The following is a 19,633-nucleotide window of genomic DNA, read 5'->3' as shown; positions in this document are numbered from 1 at the left end:
TACCACACCCTTACAGCGAAATACGTTCTTTATGGCCTACACACATTATTTTGCTGGCTAATATTGCCAGAAATCAAATTTCTTATTTTTTGTTGTTCTTAATGGCATTTTAAACATATTATTGGCCATATCATGCAGAGGAAATGAGAGCTTAGTGCCTCCTCATAAGGAGACACCTATGCAGCTGACCTAGTTTGGTATCCAACCAATGACTTTTGGAATAAGAGTCTGATGCATGACCAAGAGAGTTACTTCCCTTAGTATCATGAAACATCTTGATAAGCTTTGCATTGTTATTGCAAAACAAGTCATTTATCAGAGCTGTTTTCCATTCATGAAACTTTATAATTGAATGCATCTTTGTTAGAACTAAACCATTGCAACCAAAGAAGGTCGCAGTAACCTATCTTGTATGCCTTATTAACATGTGTAAAGTATTTGTTTTATGACCATATACATTATTCCATGCTACAGATATATACCATGTTGCCATTGCAGCTGGTATTACATGTATGATATTTGTTCAATGGTAAAATTTCAATATAAATGAATATACTTCGTCTGCTGTGAAAGGTGATCTTCATCCAGTTGACTCTGTATTATCGATGTTAATGAATACAGAGGTTAGATGAGGGGACTGCGTGTTGATTCTTTCATAATTAGGCTTTGTCAGCTCATCAGGGTAATTATTAATTCATGAATAATGCTTGTACTGGCTATTAAATCCAAGGTTAGTCGAAGCCTGTGACTTTCACCTAGTAACACTGGACTGCTTAGGGTGCAAAATGATGATACAAAAACAATGTTCCTTTTAATTGTTAAACTCTTCAAACTATCTGAGTGCAGACAGGGTTCACTGGTTGGTTTAACAGTATGTCGGCAAAATATTGAATATATTATGCGGATTCAAAGTTAAACTTGTACATTTTTAGTAAAGATTAGAGGAAAGATAACATATCTTTAGTTAGAAAATGGCCAACATAAAATAGTCAGGATTAATTTAGTCTAGTCTAAACTTTTTTCGGAGCGATAATGTTTACAATGACCCTTGGAGACTAACAAAAGCTTTATAGTGGTGTCGTGTGTAATTGCTGATAAGTGATATCAAACTTTTGTTCATGTTGGCTCACATGGCAATTGTCTGGCTTCCTTAGCAACCAGGTAAACATTTGTGACTTCTCTAGAATGGATGAGCCAATATTTATCTGATTTGGTTGGAGTTTTTCTTAGAACACAGTTTTAAACTCTAGTCCAACTTGGCTGTACGTGTAAACAGAATCATTTCCATAGCAAACCCATGGAAAACCCACTTTCAGCTGCTTGATTAGAATGGCAGAATTTTAAAAGAATCTCCATGTGCCTGTTCCTTAGAACATGCTCTACTAATGTTGTGTGCACGGTTGCTCACCTACCAGTACTGTAACTTCCATAGCAGCTGGATGGAAAACCTACTGATGCTACTTTTATTTTGCTTAAGGAACGGCTGTTGTTACTGATGAGTCTGTATGTGTGTGATTCGATTTTTAACGTAGCTGTAACAATTTTAGACATTGCTACAATGTCTGCATTGTGGCAGTATAGGGTGATATCTAGCACTGGGGAATCATGCTGCAGACATGTCACATTAACATGACACCAGACTGACCTGTCCTAACACTAACCTTGTAATGCTGAGTGCCAAGCAAGGCAGCTGCTAGTATCATTATTATAACTCTTCGATATGACTCGGCCAGGGTTTGAACCTGCAACCTACCTCATACGAGACAGATGCTCTAAGATCTTAAACCTCCAGTGCGGTCCTGATAAAATTATCATTGAGTGAATGTAGAAACGCAGTTAAACATCATATTCTGTATCTCCATTTTATCCAGATAGCCGGAAATGTTTCTGACATTGTTGTCTTTTGATTCACAGGAAACTGTTTTATTTCTACACGTGTTTTAGACCATTATATGCTAGATGAACAACATCAGACCCACACGAGCCTCTCTTTCTGTGGAAAAGCATGTTATATATATATATATATATATATATATATATATATATATATATATATATAAACGTGTTCTAAAGTCTATAGTATTCTTTCAGCTTAGTCTGTAGGTAGGTATAAATTACTACACGCTTGATTTATAGCACTATTTCGTTAAATAGGCAAATTATGGGCACGCTTTTGTGATTAGGTACATACTGATAAAGTAGCCTGTCTATACTTACAGTAGGTCAATTATAATGAAACCGCAAGAAATATTTAATTAAATTTTAAGGTGAATGTTAATGTTCACTTTTTTCATATTATGATCTTTACTTGCTGAAAAGCTGAGGCAAAACTCTTTTTGTGGTATACATGTATATACAAATTTGATGAAGTCGAGTTTTGAACTTTGGTTTTTGGAAAATGACAAGCACACTGATCTGTATTAGCGAGTGTTTTTTCTTCTTCTTCTTCATGGATTAAGGTAGCTGAAATTTACAACCATAGACGTCTAAAATTTCAACTCGTACGTTTTTCTTCTTTGTACTGGTAGCTAAAGCTTACAGCCATAGACATAAAAAGGTTTAAGTGGTACATTTTAGCCTAAATATTACGTGAAAAATTGGGTGGCTGGATGGCCGAATGGTCTAAAGCACCCGCCTTTACAGATCACTGCAATCCTGCCTCTGTCCACAGGTTTTTGAGTCTTGTACTCATAGAAACTTTTGTTCATACTATTGGTAAATCATTATGAAGTTATAATGTTTCATTCTTGATAGCATTTTGGCGTTGGGAGTCAAGGTCACAATTATGATTGAACTGCTTTGATTTTGGGCTCATTTTGTAGCCAGTGGCATTCTTCTTTGGCGCATTTTTTAAAATTTATATATAGATAATAATAAAAAACCAAGTAGATTTCATAAGAACAACAGGGTAGATACCTGCACGGCCTTAAAGGAAAATGCAGTTATCCGTTATATCTCTTGCATCCAAGCCTTTCTGGCATCCTTGAATTTGAATTGATCATAATTGATGTACAAGAGAGAGCTTTTGGTTTTCACACTTGACAGGGTTAATGGCATTTATCCAGGAATGTAGTACTGTGGAAACGGCGTTTCCTTACTTTGTTGTTCTCGCCATTGTATCACACACCCACCCACCCAACCCCGAGTAGCCAACATTTCCTAATTGTGTTCTCTCGCTTCTTTATTGAGCACTACACCACTGCATTTATCTACAGGCAGTCTTTACTTTGGATAAAGATTGATGTTTGTGCATTGTTGTGTGCATTCTAGCTAGATGCATCGATAATTCATAACCTCTTGTGGGGTCGGGTGGCCCTAACATTATTGCAAGACCGTTTCTTTGCCAAAAGTCATTGTATTTTCACAGATTACGCTAAAAATATTTGATGGCCTCAGTGCCCAGGGGCAATTTGGGAACAAAGAGTTGTTAGAGGGCAGGTGAAAAAGGTATAAACTCGAGGGGGGGGGGGGAGCTGGTGAAAAAGGTAGAAACTCGGCCTTTTACATCTACTTTCCCATCAATGCCGCTGTATGTGAAGTTTACTGGCAGCGGGAGAAACATGTATGGAGACGTTGGGTAAGCAGAGGTAGGTGTGTGCGTTTGTGGTGACTGGTGAATAGAGACAAGTGTGTGAAGTTCGCTGGCCAGGACATACCAAGACGATATTTCCAAGTTTGGCGTGGAACAGTATTAGTGGAGATCAGTGACATTCTAAGATGGGATCCCGGGTTTTGATAGAAAATGATAAGCAAAATAAAATCAAATATATAAATTTCCTTCACAGTTAGAACTTAACTTATTCAGGATTCACGGAACAGTTTACAGGTTTTTTCTAAGACAAGTATTGCTGAGTTCATTACATGAGGCAGTCATCCGACTGAAAAGTTGATATACGAACTCTTATGTACGTCTCATTCCACCCTTTATCTGGAATCGCATTGTAAACGTACTTTATTCAAGATCTCGCTGTGAGTAAAGTATTTATGTTCTAAACTTCGTTTTAAACCGCATTTTGACACATAATATCGACTATCATTCATGACAAAATGTTTAGGGATCTTTGTTTTAAAGTGAAAATGCAAACATTGCGTAGCTTCTTAGGGCTTTTAACGTAAAAATAACTCATTTAGAATGAAAACTCAGTTTTGTTAAAATAATAAATGCTTAAGAAGCTTTATTTCAAAGTATGTTTGAAATTAAATGTTGATAAATTCAACATGGACCGTGGACACAAATCAGGGTAACTCAACAGTGCCGGATTACCAAAAAGGCAGAGTAGACACCGGCCTATGGGCTCTGCGACAACGGATCAAAATAATATTGATAAAACATACTAGGAGATAATTTGCGAGGGTGGCCCCAAGATTTTGACTGCCTAAGGGCCTCCACGGGGTTTAAATCCTGCATTGTAACTCAACTGTATGTATGTACTACTAACAGGTTAGCCATCACCTTGTGTGTAAACACAAAATGTAGCATCTTTTTTTCTGATGCGAGTCGAAAAACACGCACTCTTTGATAGAGACTATGTCCTTCAGAGTGAAACTGCTAGATGAATACCCGAAATATTCGGCACATATGCAAATAAAACATTGTCGTAGCTAAAGGTAGGCGTTGACAACAACGTTCGATGAAGTTTCAAGCATTTAGTAAACAAATTCGCCTTTTATTCGTACAACCTTGGGATGCAAAAGTTGAAGATATAATTTTGCTTCCACAATGTCAAATTATTTACTCATTAAAAAGTAGTTCTTGCTAAAAGTATTTCCTGTGAAAATATGTCGTTATTAAAAGACCTATATACAATATAATACGAGAAAAATTACTGTGAAACAGGAATAACACATGTAGCCTATATATTCTGGATAATACAAAATATAAATAAAAAAACATCAAATATGGCTATGAAGTTAACGCCCAAAAAGTTTTTGTTTTTCATTCCGTCATCAACTAATGACCATCATTCAATTTTACTGTAATCAATGTGATGAATTTTTCTAGACCGTTGTCGGTGTTATGGTCTACACTGCAGAAATGCCGTAAAGCTAAGCTCAAGTTTCGATATGTAAACACAACAATATGACCACGCGCTAATGACTGGAGTCGTTGGATAAGAACTTTTGCATTCATGGGCCTAAATTGTCTCAGACGAAGCACATGCAGAAGAAAATGAAGACGATGAATAGGATGACGAAGTAGGAGTGAAGATGGCGTGGAATGCTCATTGAGTATAAGCTGTTGTTTTCCTTTCCTGTTGCGTTCTTTGGTAAAAGCTTTGTCCTTGTTGGGAAAAGGCATCGCTGTACGGATCCCTTAATTGTGGCCCTGGCTCCGTTCCATCTTCCTGGACCCATGAGGCGGTACTGAGCAGGAACGCAGGGTCCAAAGAAACACCTGATGCCTAATATTGGGTCTTCGAAGAAGAGTTTCCAAAGATCCGGTTTCACACCGATCTGATCCGCGAGCTCGTCCATGTACTCCACCCAGAAACACTGCCAGAAAGCGACAAGTTAGATTATTGAATGGAAATGAAAATAAAGTAGCTGATCACATACTAATCATTTCAACCCACCCACTTTAGAAAAATATAACAGAATCCAAATAGAAGGTAGGACTGAAACTTTCTGATACATGTTTGTTCTGATTTATGATCGGTTTTATTTCTTTCATTAGTTGACAAAGTGAAAATGTTTATGACTGAAATCCTATAAAAATGTTCTTGCCTAATATTCTGATGAGGATACATAGAACGTATAAATGAGATAGATGTAATAAGCAATCTTCTTTATTATAGTTCAGCATCCATGCGTGTACAAAAAATAATCCGTCTCATCTAACCTTTTCAGCCTGATCTAATATGTCTACAGAGTGATACAATGGGTGAAACGACGTTTCATTTATCTTTCTTAGACCCTGCAATTCTCTTTTGATACTTATCGTTAATTGTCTCACCTTAATTGTCACTTAACAGTGCGGTTTTGCGCTATTGTGCATAAATCTTAGACCGCTCCGGTGGCCTAGTGGTTACAGCGAGAGGTCGTGGGTTCGATCCCCGGCCGAGTCATACCAAAGACTTACAAATATGGTACTAACAGCTGCATCGCTTGGCGCTCAGCATTAAGAGGTTAGTGTTAGGACTGGTCGGCCTGGTGTCAGGATAATGTGACTGGGTGGGACATCATGCTACATGTCTGCGGCATGATGCCCCAGTGCTAGACATCGTAGCGATATGACTGAAAAATTGTTAAGGCTGCGTTAAAAATCAAAATCACACACACACACACACACACACACACACACACACACACACACACACACACACACACATCTTGTCCGCAATACGTTTTGTCTTGAGAAGCAAAAGTGCATCAATGTACCTGCAATGTATGCCTCTTGGATTTGACATAAGTTTTCTCCATGGCCTCTCGCTTTGCTTGGATGTCTTCCATCATTAATTCTTCGGAAGGAAAGTCACATTCCCCTTGAGAACAAATAAATAATGGACACTCGGCATCAGCTGACTTCCGTCATAATTTGCTATCTTTTAAGAAATCTCAAAGACCAAATTAATATTCAAAGTGTACAATTTGAAATCTGAAATAATTTTAAATTCTCTCTCTCTCTGTTTCATAACCTGCGTGAACCATCTGTTTAGAATTATTCGTTTATAGTTGCTTATTTATCCCGTTCTGCCTAGGTACCTTGAAATAGTTTTAATAAAGAAATTTATTTTTAAGATATTTTCACTTGTGCAATATAAATGTTGTGTTCAAGTGAATTCATACGAATCTCTGCATCTCTGACTCGCGTACTCGTGTATAAATACCGTTACACTTTCAATATCTTCAGCCTCAATTACTTGAATACGCATAATTACTCGAATTATTCACATAGTTTCGGATTAAAGTGTTATCTTTTCAAAGAGCCAGGAAACCTGGAACAAAATAACAATCGAACATAGTAATTTCGGGTACGTCCGAGTTTAAATTTATCTATCCCTTCCCTCTCTCACTCGCAGTTGCTTGCTGCACCTTACTAAGGTTACCTTTTATAACCTTCATGAACCATCGACATTGCATCTCTGAAATTGGCATGACAGATCCAATGGACTGGACAAGTCCGATAACTGCAAAGGTGGGATGCTTCAGATGTGGAGGGAACATGTACTTGTAAAGTTCTGTACGGTTATTTTGTATTCTTGTCACTGACTCGGGTACGAAGCTTAGCTTGTAGTCGAACCCGGTGGCAAATATGATGGCATCAATTTCTAGGAAGGTGCCATCTGAAATGTGGATAACAAAAATCAAATCTAAGAAAAAAAGATGGATTTGCTTTTGAAATCTCTGACAGCTGCAGCATATATTTATAACCACCTGTGTTTCTCCAGGTGAGAAAAAACAAATCACAACAGTATTTTATCTACTTTCTGATTTTTGGGGGAAGGAGTGGGGCATGTTTATGACTGCTCCTTTATTTAATTACTTCTATTGAAAAGAGAAGGCTCCTACTAAGTTTCCTGTGATGACAAAATTTAAGGGCAGGTCAATTATCCAGTGGCTCCATATATGAATTCATCAATGTATAATAGTCAGTATGTTCCATTTATCGCTATATTATAGTACCAATGCTCCATTTTTCTCTGTGTAGTAGACCTTCTCTTCCATTTATTACTGTGTAATAGATCCGATGTTCCATTTGTCATTGTATAATAGACCGAATGTTCCATTTAAAACTCTGTAATAAACCTGATGTTCCATTTATCGCTGTATAATAGACTCGAGATTCCATTTATCGCTGTATAATAGACCCGATGCGCCATTTAACACTCAACTGCTCCGGTGGCCTAGTGGTTAGAGCGTCCGCCTCGAATGCGAAAGGTCGCGGATTCGAACCCCGGCCGAGTCATACTAAAGACTTAAAAAATAGTGCTAACAGCTGCCTCGCTTAGCACTCAGCATTAACAGGTTAGTGTTAGGATTTGTCGGCCTGGTGTCAGGATAATGTGACTGGGTGGGACATCATTCTACATGTCTGCTAGACATCACTATAAACTGTGACACTGCAGACATCTTACCGATATGACTGAACGCTTATTAAAGCTACGTTAAAAATCTAAATTACACACACACACACACACACACACACACACACACACACACACTGTAATAAACCCGATGTTCTATTTATCGCTGTCTAACGAACTCGATATTCCATGTATCGCTGTATAATAGACCCGATGTTCTGCTTATCACTCTATAATAGACCCGCTATTCGATTTATATTTCTACAGTGGACACGATGTTCTATTTATCACTGTATAATAAACCCGATATTCCATTTATCGCTGTTCATTCCGACGTTCTGTCCTGTATGTTGTAAGAGGAGAGAAATAGAAGCATCCTGTAAAACCTACCTAACATGTGAGGAATTGATATTTGTAATTTAGCAGACGGGAGGCCGTGATGTTTCCACCGCAACGTAACAGTCTGGTTTGGAAGCAACTTCAAGATAGGCTGGCGCAACTTGACGTAGTCATAAGAAACTTCAGGAGAAGAACGACTAAGTAAATGTATCCAGGTGTTTTGCAAACTTGAATACACATAACACCTATGAACGAATGCACCGGACAAACGAATATATCACCATGCATATCCATGGCATAAGAACACATTGAATCAGCGTTAATTTTTGTTCTTTGTTTCAATCCGAGGCGGGTGAGTAGCATGGTAATGAAGAGTTTGTTTTCGTCATGGAAATCATAACATAATTAGACATAGTTTTTTATATATGTCCTCGTAAGGCAACGGCACAATTCGAACGATGCCTCGGAAAGGAAACTGTTCCGAATTAAGTTCGCATGTTTTCAGGCTATCAGGTCATGATTCTTTATCGATGAATCAACTTTATCGATGAATCAACTGATGAGAATCAGAAGTATAAAAGGTCTGGTTGTTATTGATTGTGAAAGGACTGAAGGATTGGGCTCAATAGCCAAAGCTTATCTCGGGATAATTACTTGTTTAATTTCGTTTGTAATGCAACTATACAGCTCAGCATGATAATCTGATTCGTCCAACATGACATGTATGCATTTTCTTATAGGTATTTATCCACAAATATGTAAAGTCCAGTAAATATGCCGTATGGTCAAGAAATTCCAGTCGTCTCCTCAGAAATTACTGACAGGTTCGGAACAAGCGCTCGGTAGCATCATACAATGTTCTCAGACACGCTTGTTATCATAATAATTGAAGAAATAAGCATACTATGTCATGAAAATAGCTAACTAATAGGCAAGATGGAATTTTCATTCATGTCATTTTTATCGTCACATATTCCAAAAGAACAAGAAATATAACGCTCACAAGAACGATAACAGCAGCCACTATTATATATATATATATATATATATATATATATATATATATATATATATATATATATATATATATATATATATATATATATATATATATATATATATATATATATATATATATATATATATATATATATATATATATATATATATATATATATATATATATATATATATATATATAAAACATGGCTTTTAAAGAGTTTGTGTAAAGAAATTTGATATACCAATACTATTGATATATCAAACTGTGATCTACCCAGGGCGCAATAATACGCATACATAGACGTTCTTGGAACTGTGTGCTGTTGGGTCTGTTCCTATAGATCAATGATGAATTTCCACTCATTAATCATTAGTGATGTATTAAAATAACGATAAAAAGTAATAACAATCCTCGTTTTCTAAATGAATTTAACATGGTACACAATTTTCTTTTTCCGTTCCCCCCCCCCCCCCCTTACCTCTCATGCACAAAGGACAAAATATGCAGATATCTGGAATGAGAGAGAAAAGAAATTGGGCTGGATAAAAAACCTTGAACCTGAAATTGCACCAAGTAACCTACAATACCAATCTTCAACCGGTATATTTACCCTTCTCTTGGGACCTGTCTAAAGTATTTATATAATCAATGATACAAAGTTGCTATTGCAGGTCAACACAGTAAGGTAAATGTCTTGGTTACGGGGCACACATATGTAATGTATTGAAGGCTTTATTGATGTTGTTTTTGTTTCTAACACCTAATATAAGGTTCTAAAAATCGATTATTATTAATTAAATTTGAAAATGTCCAAAGGCCTCCTCTCTCTCTCTCTCTCTCTCTCTCTCTCTCTCTCCTGACCATCGTATCAAGATAATGACGAAAATCCTTGAAAAGGCGAGAATAGAGGATTTTCGCTTGTCTACTGCCACAACGTATCTGGACCTATGAAGAATTATAGGTTACTGCATTTATATGGGAAATATGAACGAGTTTTGCCGGAAGGATATACTTCACGACCTTGGGAAACGAGTTCATTTTTTCCCGTACAAATACAGTAACCCTTTTATTATATACTCATTTTCTTATTCTACCTAAGGCTTAATTCTATAAAAAAAGATACACTACAATAAACAAACTAACTGAATTTATGCCGTATTCCATACTAAATACACAAGTGGAGATTCATCATTACACAACAACAACATTATTAATGCGCACATAACTCCGCTCAGATAAATTTGAACTTAGTCGCGCGCTAGACATAAGTTTTCGAAAGAAAATGGCGTTGTGGTCTACTTAAAATAGAAATTTAGATTCATATTGTGAATGAATGTGCATTGCAACAACTTTTCCATTTAGTCTGGAATTAATACATTTTGGTATTTGTGTCGATTCTGCTAAATTTCGTGATAATGACTGGATTTATCTGTGTCAATTCTACATGAAGTACATTTGATTTCAGCAGCGAGGGAGCAGCGTGTTGACATCTGCAAGCGTGTTTCTGTTTTGTCATTGAATGTTGGAAATCCTAATGTGGGATAAAATATGAAGTCTTTCAATCGCAATTATCAAAAAGACCATACTGTTTATTTCATTTTGAGTGGAGTAAGGAGTATGTAATTGCACTTGGAATATAGTCAAATGTACAGTACAATTTCGAAATATGTACTCAAACTTGAGAACCCATGCCATGGCTCATGTAATTCGGATTTGCAGAACTACGAAAGTACATTTTGAGGAAAGTCAGGATGTAAAACTGTAAGTATATTTTTTGTCATTCTTATTACCAGCTAAAGAAGACAGCGTATGCCTTGTCACTTGCATATATCTGTCTGGTGTCTATCTCTAGCCTAATCGGAAACATTGTATCAAAAATGTTAATGCGGAATGTGTGAAAGAAGCTGGTATGTGGCAGTCCACGAAACATCTGCTATAGTTCATTAAGAAACAACTTTGATCAACCAAAACGTAAAGCGTCTACTACGTGGGTGTACATGATTTGTTCACAAAGTAGTTCCTAATACACTACTGGGCACACGTGAGTGCAATATGAAGTACATGTGAGTGCAGTATCGTAAAATACTGAACGATTCTGACAATGTAAAGATAACGGAGAAAAAATCGAGCATATAATAATGATGGTAAATGTTAAGTCAAACCGAACAAAGAAAGAGAGAGAGAGAGAGAGAGAGAGAGAGAGAGAGAGAGAGAAAGAGAAACACATTTATGGTCGATAGTAATGTTAATTAAAGCAGAATAATGACTTAGATCAACTTTAAATATATTAAAATATTTTAATTACCTCTTGATGGTTCGTCGCTTTGCTTAAATTATATTCCATGCTAATTTCCTTGCGCCTGTACGTCAATGCATCGATGAGCGTTCAGTATTCAAGAATCAGTGTGTTTGTAGGCCTAGTGCTCTACTTTCTTCATTAAAACCAAGAAAGGTCTTCACTTATGCATGTTTGAATGATGGGGAAATATACAAAGAAGGGATAAACAATATAAGAAAGATCTACGGAAAATTTTTATAAGCAGTGTTAAAACGTTTAAACTTAATATCTATTTTATGTTGAAGTTAGCCCAGCAATGCTGTATAAGAAACATCAAAGACTAGATTATCGTACCAATCACATATTTTCCCCCCTAATTTCAGAAGAATATTGTCAGTGCAGAAAAGTATGACAAATTTATGACCTGAGGGAGACTTACATATTTACCCTCCTAATCTTATGGATGCAGAACCCACAGTCATGGGCCCTAACAACGTTTTAAACAATGGATTCGCGCAGTGTCAAGCACTGCTTTGTGGAGGCTGATTGAGGTTTTCTCGTGCGATTCCTCTCAGTCACATATGTGGCTTTTGTAGAGATATCAGCAAGGTCATTTTTGGAACTAAACAACTGTCACATTATTCTGTAAGAAGAACGACGCAATTTGGTGTTTTGCCTCTGCTGGCAAAGTTGAGTTGTCAATACTAGCGTTATGGATGTGTGTGCTAACCACTTTGCTGACCACCTAAAGACTTTTTATTGCTGTTTTTGAAGTCTGGAACCGCGCCAATACGGTCATTTCTCTTGTACGCAACAGACGCGCACCTGATAACTAATTCTGAGCGCCTGAAGTTTCTTTTACGGTTAAACTGCCGTCAGAGGCTGTCGGAAATGCATCCGGGATGGCGCCGAAAAGGTGGTTGGCGATAGCATATCGCATGGTAGACATGATAGGTCTATCAAGAAGGTAATGTCCTTCGATTGCAAGGAACAAGTTGCCGAATACCATTGGGAATTTCCATTACCCAGTTCAAAACGCCGACGCCGACGCCGTGGACCTATCTTGATTTACTCGCGATGACAAAATCGGTCAAACATTTTTGTGGTGTCTTTATGAGAAACGAACTTGCTTCGATGCACGCACACGAGAAACTGGTATCGTCAACCTGGATTTGACAACAGGACCTGACACTCACTGGGTTCCATATATGGTGACACATCGACATCGTTTTGTATTTAGACTCGCATGGAATTCCACCACCAATTGACGTTGGTAATTATTTAACGAAGAACGGTCTACAACCACTGTTTTATTCAACTATACACAGACGGTTGGATGGACTAATATATGGTCATCTTGTTGCTGAAATATTGCATGCACTTGAGCGTTATCCAACCCCGCAAGCACTTACTGATTTCATGTTGAAGTACATTTAATATTATACAAATTTCTATTAAAATTACGAATGTAACTTTGCCAGACGACACAGTGCTGATGTGGACCTAAGCAGATTTGCCACCAAAACGGATTTGTCTGAGTTTCCTGGTGGTGTTTATTATTGGTGTCGACCCAGGTGAGTTTGTGATTGCTTAAAGATCAAAATGGTAAACTTAAAATGCCTAATGTTGACATACTGCCAGACTCTAAGGAGAATTTGTGGTAGAGACTCTGGCTGAGCACAGTGAAAACGACGGAATCAGAGAATCGAAGAGTAAGTTGATAACAACCAAACAATACGTGGAATCGCTAACGTACCCACACCACCACGTGTAATAACTTCATGGTACAAAATTAAAGGAATATTAGTCAAAGAAGGAGAGAAACGGGAACCTTAACAAATGGTCAACTTGTTTTGACTTCTGGTGTAAGTAAGTTTGATACCTGTAAAGCTCACATTTTAAAGGTGCACGAGGCGGGATCATACTTGTTTACCATAACTGGAAACAGAGGTAAATAGAGTTGAATGGGAATATTAGTAAATGATAACTGGCATCTTGGTATGATTTTCCAATATCATATATTCTAAAACAAGCAATAACGCAAACTCTTATACAGTTGCGAAATCAACATCATTAGTCGCCAAAGATGAAATTCCGTTGGATGAGCTTACCGTTTATCCTGACAGGTACTTAATCATCTCTGGTGTTTGTGTTTAAGATTTATTACTTCATTTACGTAATATATTCTGACCGCAGTTGGTGAGGTTGCAGATTTTACCCGCAGGGTATTGGGTCAGGTGGCGGCGAATGAATATGGCCTGGCTAACTATACGACCTAGACCGACATTGCAGTTTTTATCAACCACTACAACGTTATTATTGTCCAGTCTTCTGTTCGTAACCCAACCCAACCATAAAACGCGCCAAAAACAGATATGTCGATTTGATAGGGTTCTCAGGATCCATGGCAGCGAGCATAACCAGCATTCTAGAAATGAGAACCCACAAGTTCGTAGTTGTGACAGACCCTGCCGAACCCCAAGATCGTGTCTGTGACAGGTCCAGCCGAGTCCCAGAATGCGGTCACAAAAGATTAGGTTGACAACTGCAGAGTCACAACAAATTTAAAATGCCGCCTCTGAATGAAGGACAACATCGGCCTTTTCCTGCCTGTAGCAGCAAAAAAACCCCACAAAATCAACTATTATGGTGTAGCAAATTCTTGATTCGACAACACCAAAATACCGACCCAGCCATTTAATGCGTGAACCTCAAACCAATCAATGAAAGGATTACTCGTTGATAATGAGTGATACCAGGGCATATATAAATTCAGATACGGGAATTAAATCAGCCTGGCTGTACCATACGACACAGGTAATTGTTTCAAATATTTATATTAGACGTATGTGGAGGAGGTTGATCCGATAGACACTGGACATTTACGGAAGCACTATCGATAAAAAAATATTTGGTTATTTGAGGTCAGCCCTCTGACTACTATTACATACGATACCCACAACGTGTTGTCTTAAGCAGGTTCATGGGGATGACACCGGCTTTGCATAATGGCAACTCTATATATTTGATGAAATGGCTCAGGAGCTCCCTGTGCGCTTGGTCATCCTACTCCATTAGATGTAACTGCCTCAAATACACTCACGTTTTGAAAACACCGATCCTTTGTTTAATCGAAACACACCCGTACCTATGGATGTTGTAAAAGACATGACGCCAAACATGGTGATCTAACCAAATATACGACCAATGTCGACTTCGCAGCTTTTAGCACCGCGTCTTGAACACAGACCAAAATGACATGACCGTGTTCTCCAAATCCCCCTGTGAACATTAAAAAGCTCAGGCGTGGACCTCTCAGCGCACATGATCAAATCAACCAACGTAGCTGCCGGGAATCGACAATATTATTGCCTCGATGGTCTCGAAGACCGGTGACGCAACGTGAAGCGTACTGTTGATGGGCAAAAACTCAATTACAAAACATGCATGATCCAGTTGACCCGAGGGATGTCTACGCACTCAAGATCATCACTTACTGGGTACCAGACGAATCATCTGGTGCTGCAACCCAGCTGAATATACTATCAACAGCTGCATAGGTGCCTGCGTTGTCGAATTTGAACCGAGGGTTTCCCCATTACCGACACCTTTGGTTTAATCTGTCACCCCCATTATGTCCCCAGTAACGGATCTCCTTTCCTTTTTAATAAGAGGATGTTGTGTACTGAATGGTTGGCAGAATCATTTCGTTCAGCGGAACTATCATAGTAAACGCGCGATACTTCTATCACTGGGATTCAAAGCAAAGCATTAAAAATATTGGCAACTTTTACACTCAGATATGATTATGGTACTGCAACCGTACAGGGCGAGGAGTTAGATTTCATTGACCTCCAAGAGAGTTGCGGTGACGGAATGTGGAAGAAGCTCTTCATTCGATTGAATGGAGTCGTGCAACCGCGTAATGATAGTAGTGTTCGGGCCGGCGATGGCGACTCAAACAATTTGACCTTGACAAAAATATAGACCACTGGTGGAAGATATTTTGGAGCGAACACGCCCCAGTTTGCATTGGTACAGAATGGGAAGGCAAAGCAGATCAGTTGCGGAGGGGGGGGGGGTACCCAGATCATTCTAAACCAACTCGTGGCCAGCTGGGGTTAAAAGTGGATGATATAGCAGAAAAATCATAAGTACTGCTATCATGGTGGCGTTGCGGACACGATAGCTATTAGAATGACAACGTCATGATAATTGAACATAACTAGCTCAAGACTACAACACTTTCAATAAGGTGTGTAAAGCCACTGATCTCGAAATGACCAGAACACCAATTGTTTATGTTTTTGTTTTTAAAGAAAGGCATTTCGCCGCATAAAAATATTTTACGATAAACTAGATTTTTTCATGCAAAACCTAAAATTAACGGTACATAAGGCTTTTAATAATGCTAATTTAGTTTCTGGCGGTAACAGATCAATAATCGAGTAAAGGTGTACGATCACAGACTAATCAGGTCCACAGATGAAGTAAGTTTCATTTTGCGCTGCTTATAGGCAAATTATAATGGACAACTCCCCTCTGCAGCATAACTCCAAAAAAAAAAAAAAACCCTCAAGATTTTCGCTCCAAAAGAATCTACGAAATCACAGACATCCTGCGTGCCGAAATCGAGGAGCGGCGACGCTTTTTTTATATAAAAGTAAAAGCAGACATTTAAATTGCTTAACAACATCGTGTTGCACCGTGCTTTGTGTCTCTTTCCATATGACGCCCATGAGTCAGTATAATAGTTACTACTGTCGCCATCTTGTCACCGTGACTCATGAGGGTTGGAACCGTATCATGGAAAAGATGAAAACCATAATTAATGTTGCCAGGAGCAACAAAACTCTATAGCGGACAACACATGAAGAGCACTTCAAGTTAATGTAATAGCAGAGGGCGAGTTCCAGTTAACCATAGACGAAGACGAAATGTACATGTCATACAAAGAGCAGATTCAACTGAACGTACAAAAGGCATATTTCATTTCGTTATCGTTGAGGTTGCAAAGAGCGAAATGATAGCCCTCGTACACACAGAAGAACGAGAAGCAATCATGCACAAAGTCCCTAGTAATTCAGTATAATTGGGCTTGTGCTGTGTTGTGTCAGTCGGTACAACATCTTTCCTTTGCTGACCGCACTTTTGTAGTGGAGCTAAGGCCTATTCTCATGCGCATCATAAACGTTATTAAAGGCAAGAGCGTATCATTCATAAATTATCCGGAAACATGTCGTTTATCTGATGTTAAATACGGCATTTCTTTGAACAATAACATTCTAGTTATAGCTGAGCAAATACTAAACGTACTTAGTTTTGATGTATACTGTGTTTGTAAGACATCATATCTAATCCGGCACTAAAGTCGTCGCGCGTTGACAAGTAAACATGTTGTGATGAACGCCAAACTGCGACGATGTATTTGAGTTAAAAGGGATAATTTAGACGAACATTCCGCCTACTTTGAGATCATAAATTAAGCCAGATTTTGGCTTATGGTGACAGTTTTTCGGCTGATGAAATTGTTCGAAAACAAGTATCATATTTATTTCGTTACAAGGCATGCGCACTTTATTCTTGTCCTGTATCAAACATGCACATAAATGCTAAAAATAAACATTGCTAACACTGTATCTATTGTTAAAATAGTTCAGAACTTGAATCGCGAAGGAAACGGTAAGCCATTTTATGTGGTAAAGAAGGAAACGGTAAGCCGTTTGATGAGGTAAAGAAGGAAACGGTAAGCCGTTTTATGAGGTAAAGAAGGAAACGGTAAGCCGTTTATAGAGGTACCTCCAACCACAATTTTGATCAAATATTAAGCTCATTTAATTTTGATTTGTATTCTACTGTTAGTTCATTCTAAGCCGATAAATCAACCACCCACCCGTGATGATACTGATTAGAGGTTATGGGGCTGATATTACATAATAATTAGAACATGCAATCTTCGCTGCACACATCGGTGTACATTTGATACACTTACCAGAATATCTCGCGGCTGTGTCGGGAGAATGGTTTTTCTGGTGGAATGTACATTATATTTCCGGAGCGTATCCTATGTTTGGTGACTTGCAAATCCATGTGGAATAGAATAAACATTTGCACCGTGGCCATTTTGAATTTCGAGCTAGATATGACTGTTGCCAATTACTTGTATCTGTCTATAAAGTGTATGCAGGTCTGTTCCGGAAGGATTTGCACATTTTGATGAACAGGTGATGTCAGACCCACATATCAGTATCAACACAGATTTGGGGTGGGGTGGGGTTTGAGGTTTTGGGCTAAATTCTTCCCTACTTGCCATGAAACTGGGAAGCCGTGGACTGACCTGATTTACTATCGATTAACAGTGGCGGATTAATCATTATACGCAATAAAATATGTTTAAAGGCACGTAAGCTTAGAAACCGTGGGAATACGATTAACAGCCATGTGAAGACATCATTGCAAACATTGATTTGCCTCAGTTTTACCTATGCCGAAATCTCGTGCAAGCTGACGCGGTTTACTCCATCCATTGAATAATATAAAAAGGTGGTAAATACGGTTAGCAACTTTAATGAGATAGAAGGCATTTGAGGTCGGACTACCCTCGTAAACCACCTGTTATGTATATTTAATTTGCATTGTTTTTAGTTTTTCTTTTTAAAATTCATTATATGATACAGTTAATTGCATTTTGCACTTGACCTATTCTAAAATCAAGTTCATTTTCTACCTGATCTGAATCATTGATTTCGGTTTTATACAAAACACGTTTATATCAGCTTGAATCCAGAACATTGTAAATTCCCCACGCAATGCCAGGTCCTCCTATTGTTTACCACATTTTTTATTATAATGTTAGAAAGAGACAGCTAATTATACTAAGATTTTATCTTGTACACATTTGGAACCTTCCAGAATGAAATTTTCCATTAGATAATAGTTTTGTTAGATAATGCCAATTGAGATCTGAAGTCGAGTAGAGTACAATAAAATACTTTTTGCCTAGAAATTATTCACTCGTGTTGTAAAATCTGAGCAAAACCAGTTGTATTAATATTGTGTCCAGTATTTCATTTGGGCTGGACATTCTTTATTCAAATTATATTATTCAAGTTGTTCGTCTCTGGAAATACAAAGTGCTCAAAAATATCATTTTTGCAAAGAGATACTTGGATTTTTAGTGAAATTCTGATAGCAGTATATTCTTGGATTATATTATTTATGATTCAACAAAAGAACGGCTGTTACATCACTACGGCACAGACCATCATAGGCACATCAACACTTTCAGCTTCGGATTTATTTTGGAATACAACTAAAGTCTTCAGAACTTTAATAATTATAAATTGTGTTAGAAATTCTAGGATTTTTTGGGATTTAATTCACAATACAGTTCTTTTTATATTTTTCACTTTATATTCTAGGAAATAAATTATTTGTTCGATTTTACAAACTCTCTCGGTTTTTTCTCTCTTCTATTACGTAGTTTAAGACGATATAATTGCGGTGACTGGGACAAGACTGCACTGTAAAGTTTCGCTCTTAGCTTTCGGTGGCTCAGTCTTCAGGCGGTGGAGCGCGGGCATATGTGATGGAGGCATCGGGCATATGTATGTCACAAGTCAAACATCAGCCTTTTGTATAGACTGGTTTAGTTTACATCTTTTGGGAAGTTGTTTGCCATCTGTGTCCACGTCACAATATACTTAAAAAGCTATGATATATATTCATTTCAAAACCGGATCGGATCTGATACTCTGATTTACTAGGATATCCCATAATGTTGACAAACTGCAATGCCGACATCTTGGCTGTTTCTAAACGTTTGAATAGCACATGGTTTAATTATGCTTATATGGACGCTATCGGGGAATAGAAGAATATCCTTATAGCTTTGTATGGCTTTCCAATAAATGAACTTCTGAATAACTTCGGTATATACTGAGTTAGAACTTGAGCTGCTGTTAAAGATTGGGAACAAAATACATACTA

The 19,633-nt window shown here is 37.8% G+C and overlaps 1 protein-coding gene across 1 annotated transcript in view; it reads right to left on the bottom strand.

Annotated features, from left to right (window-relative positions):
- Positions 1 to 4,632: 4,632 nt before the first annotated feature.
- Positions 4,633 to 19,633, bottom strand: part of LOC149779716 (flavin-containing monooxygenase 5-like) — a 32,615-nt gene continuing 17,614 nt past the window's right edge. Inside the window, exons 4-6 of the mRNA XM_089938671.1 lie at positions 7,047 to 7,283; positions 6,379 to 6,482; positions 4,633 to 5,493 (exon numbers count right to left, since the gene is read on the bottom strand). Coding sequence (XP_089794797.1) covers positions 5,146 to 5,493; positions 6,379 to 6,482; positions 7,047 to 7,283 — 689 coding nt within the window. The 3' untranslated portion in view covers positions 4,633 to 5,145. The remainder of the gene's footprint in view (positions 5,494 to 6,378; positions 6,483 to 7,046; positions 7,284 to 19,633) is intronic.

This window comes from Sinohyriopsis cumingii, chromosome 17 (assembly GCF_028554795.1).
Source record: "Sinohyriopsis cumingii isolate HCF-2022 chromosome 17, ASM2855479v2, whole genome shotgun sequence".
NCBI lineage: Eukaryota > Metazoa > Mollusca > Bivalvia > Unionida > Unionidae > Sinohyriopsis > Sinohyriopsis cumingii.
This window is presented reverse-complemented; position numbering and strand designations above follow the sequence as displayed.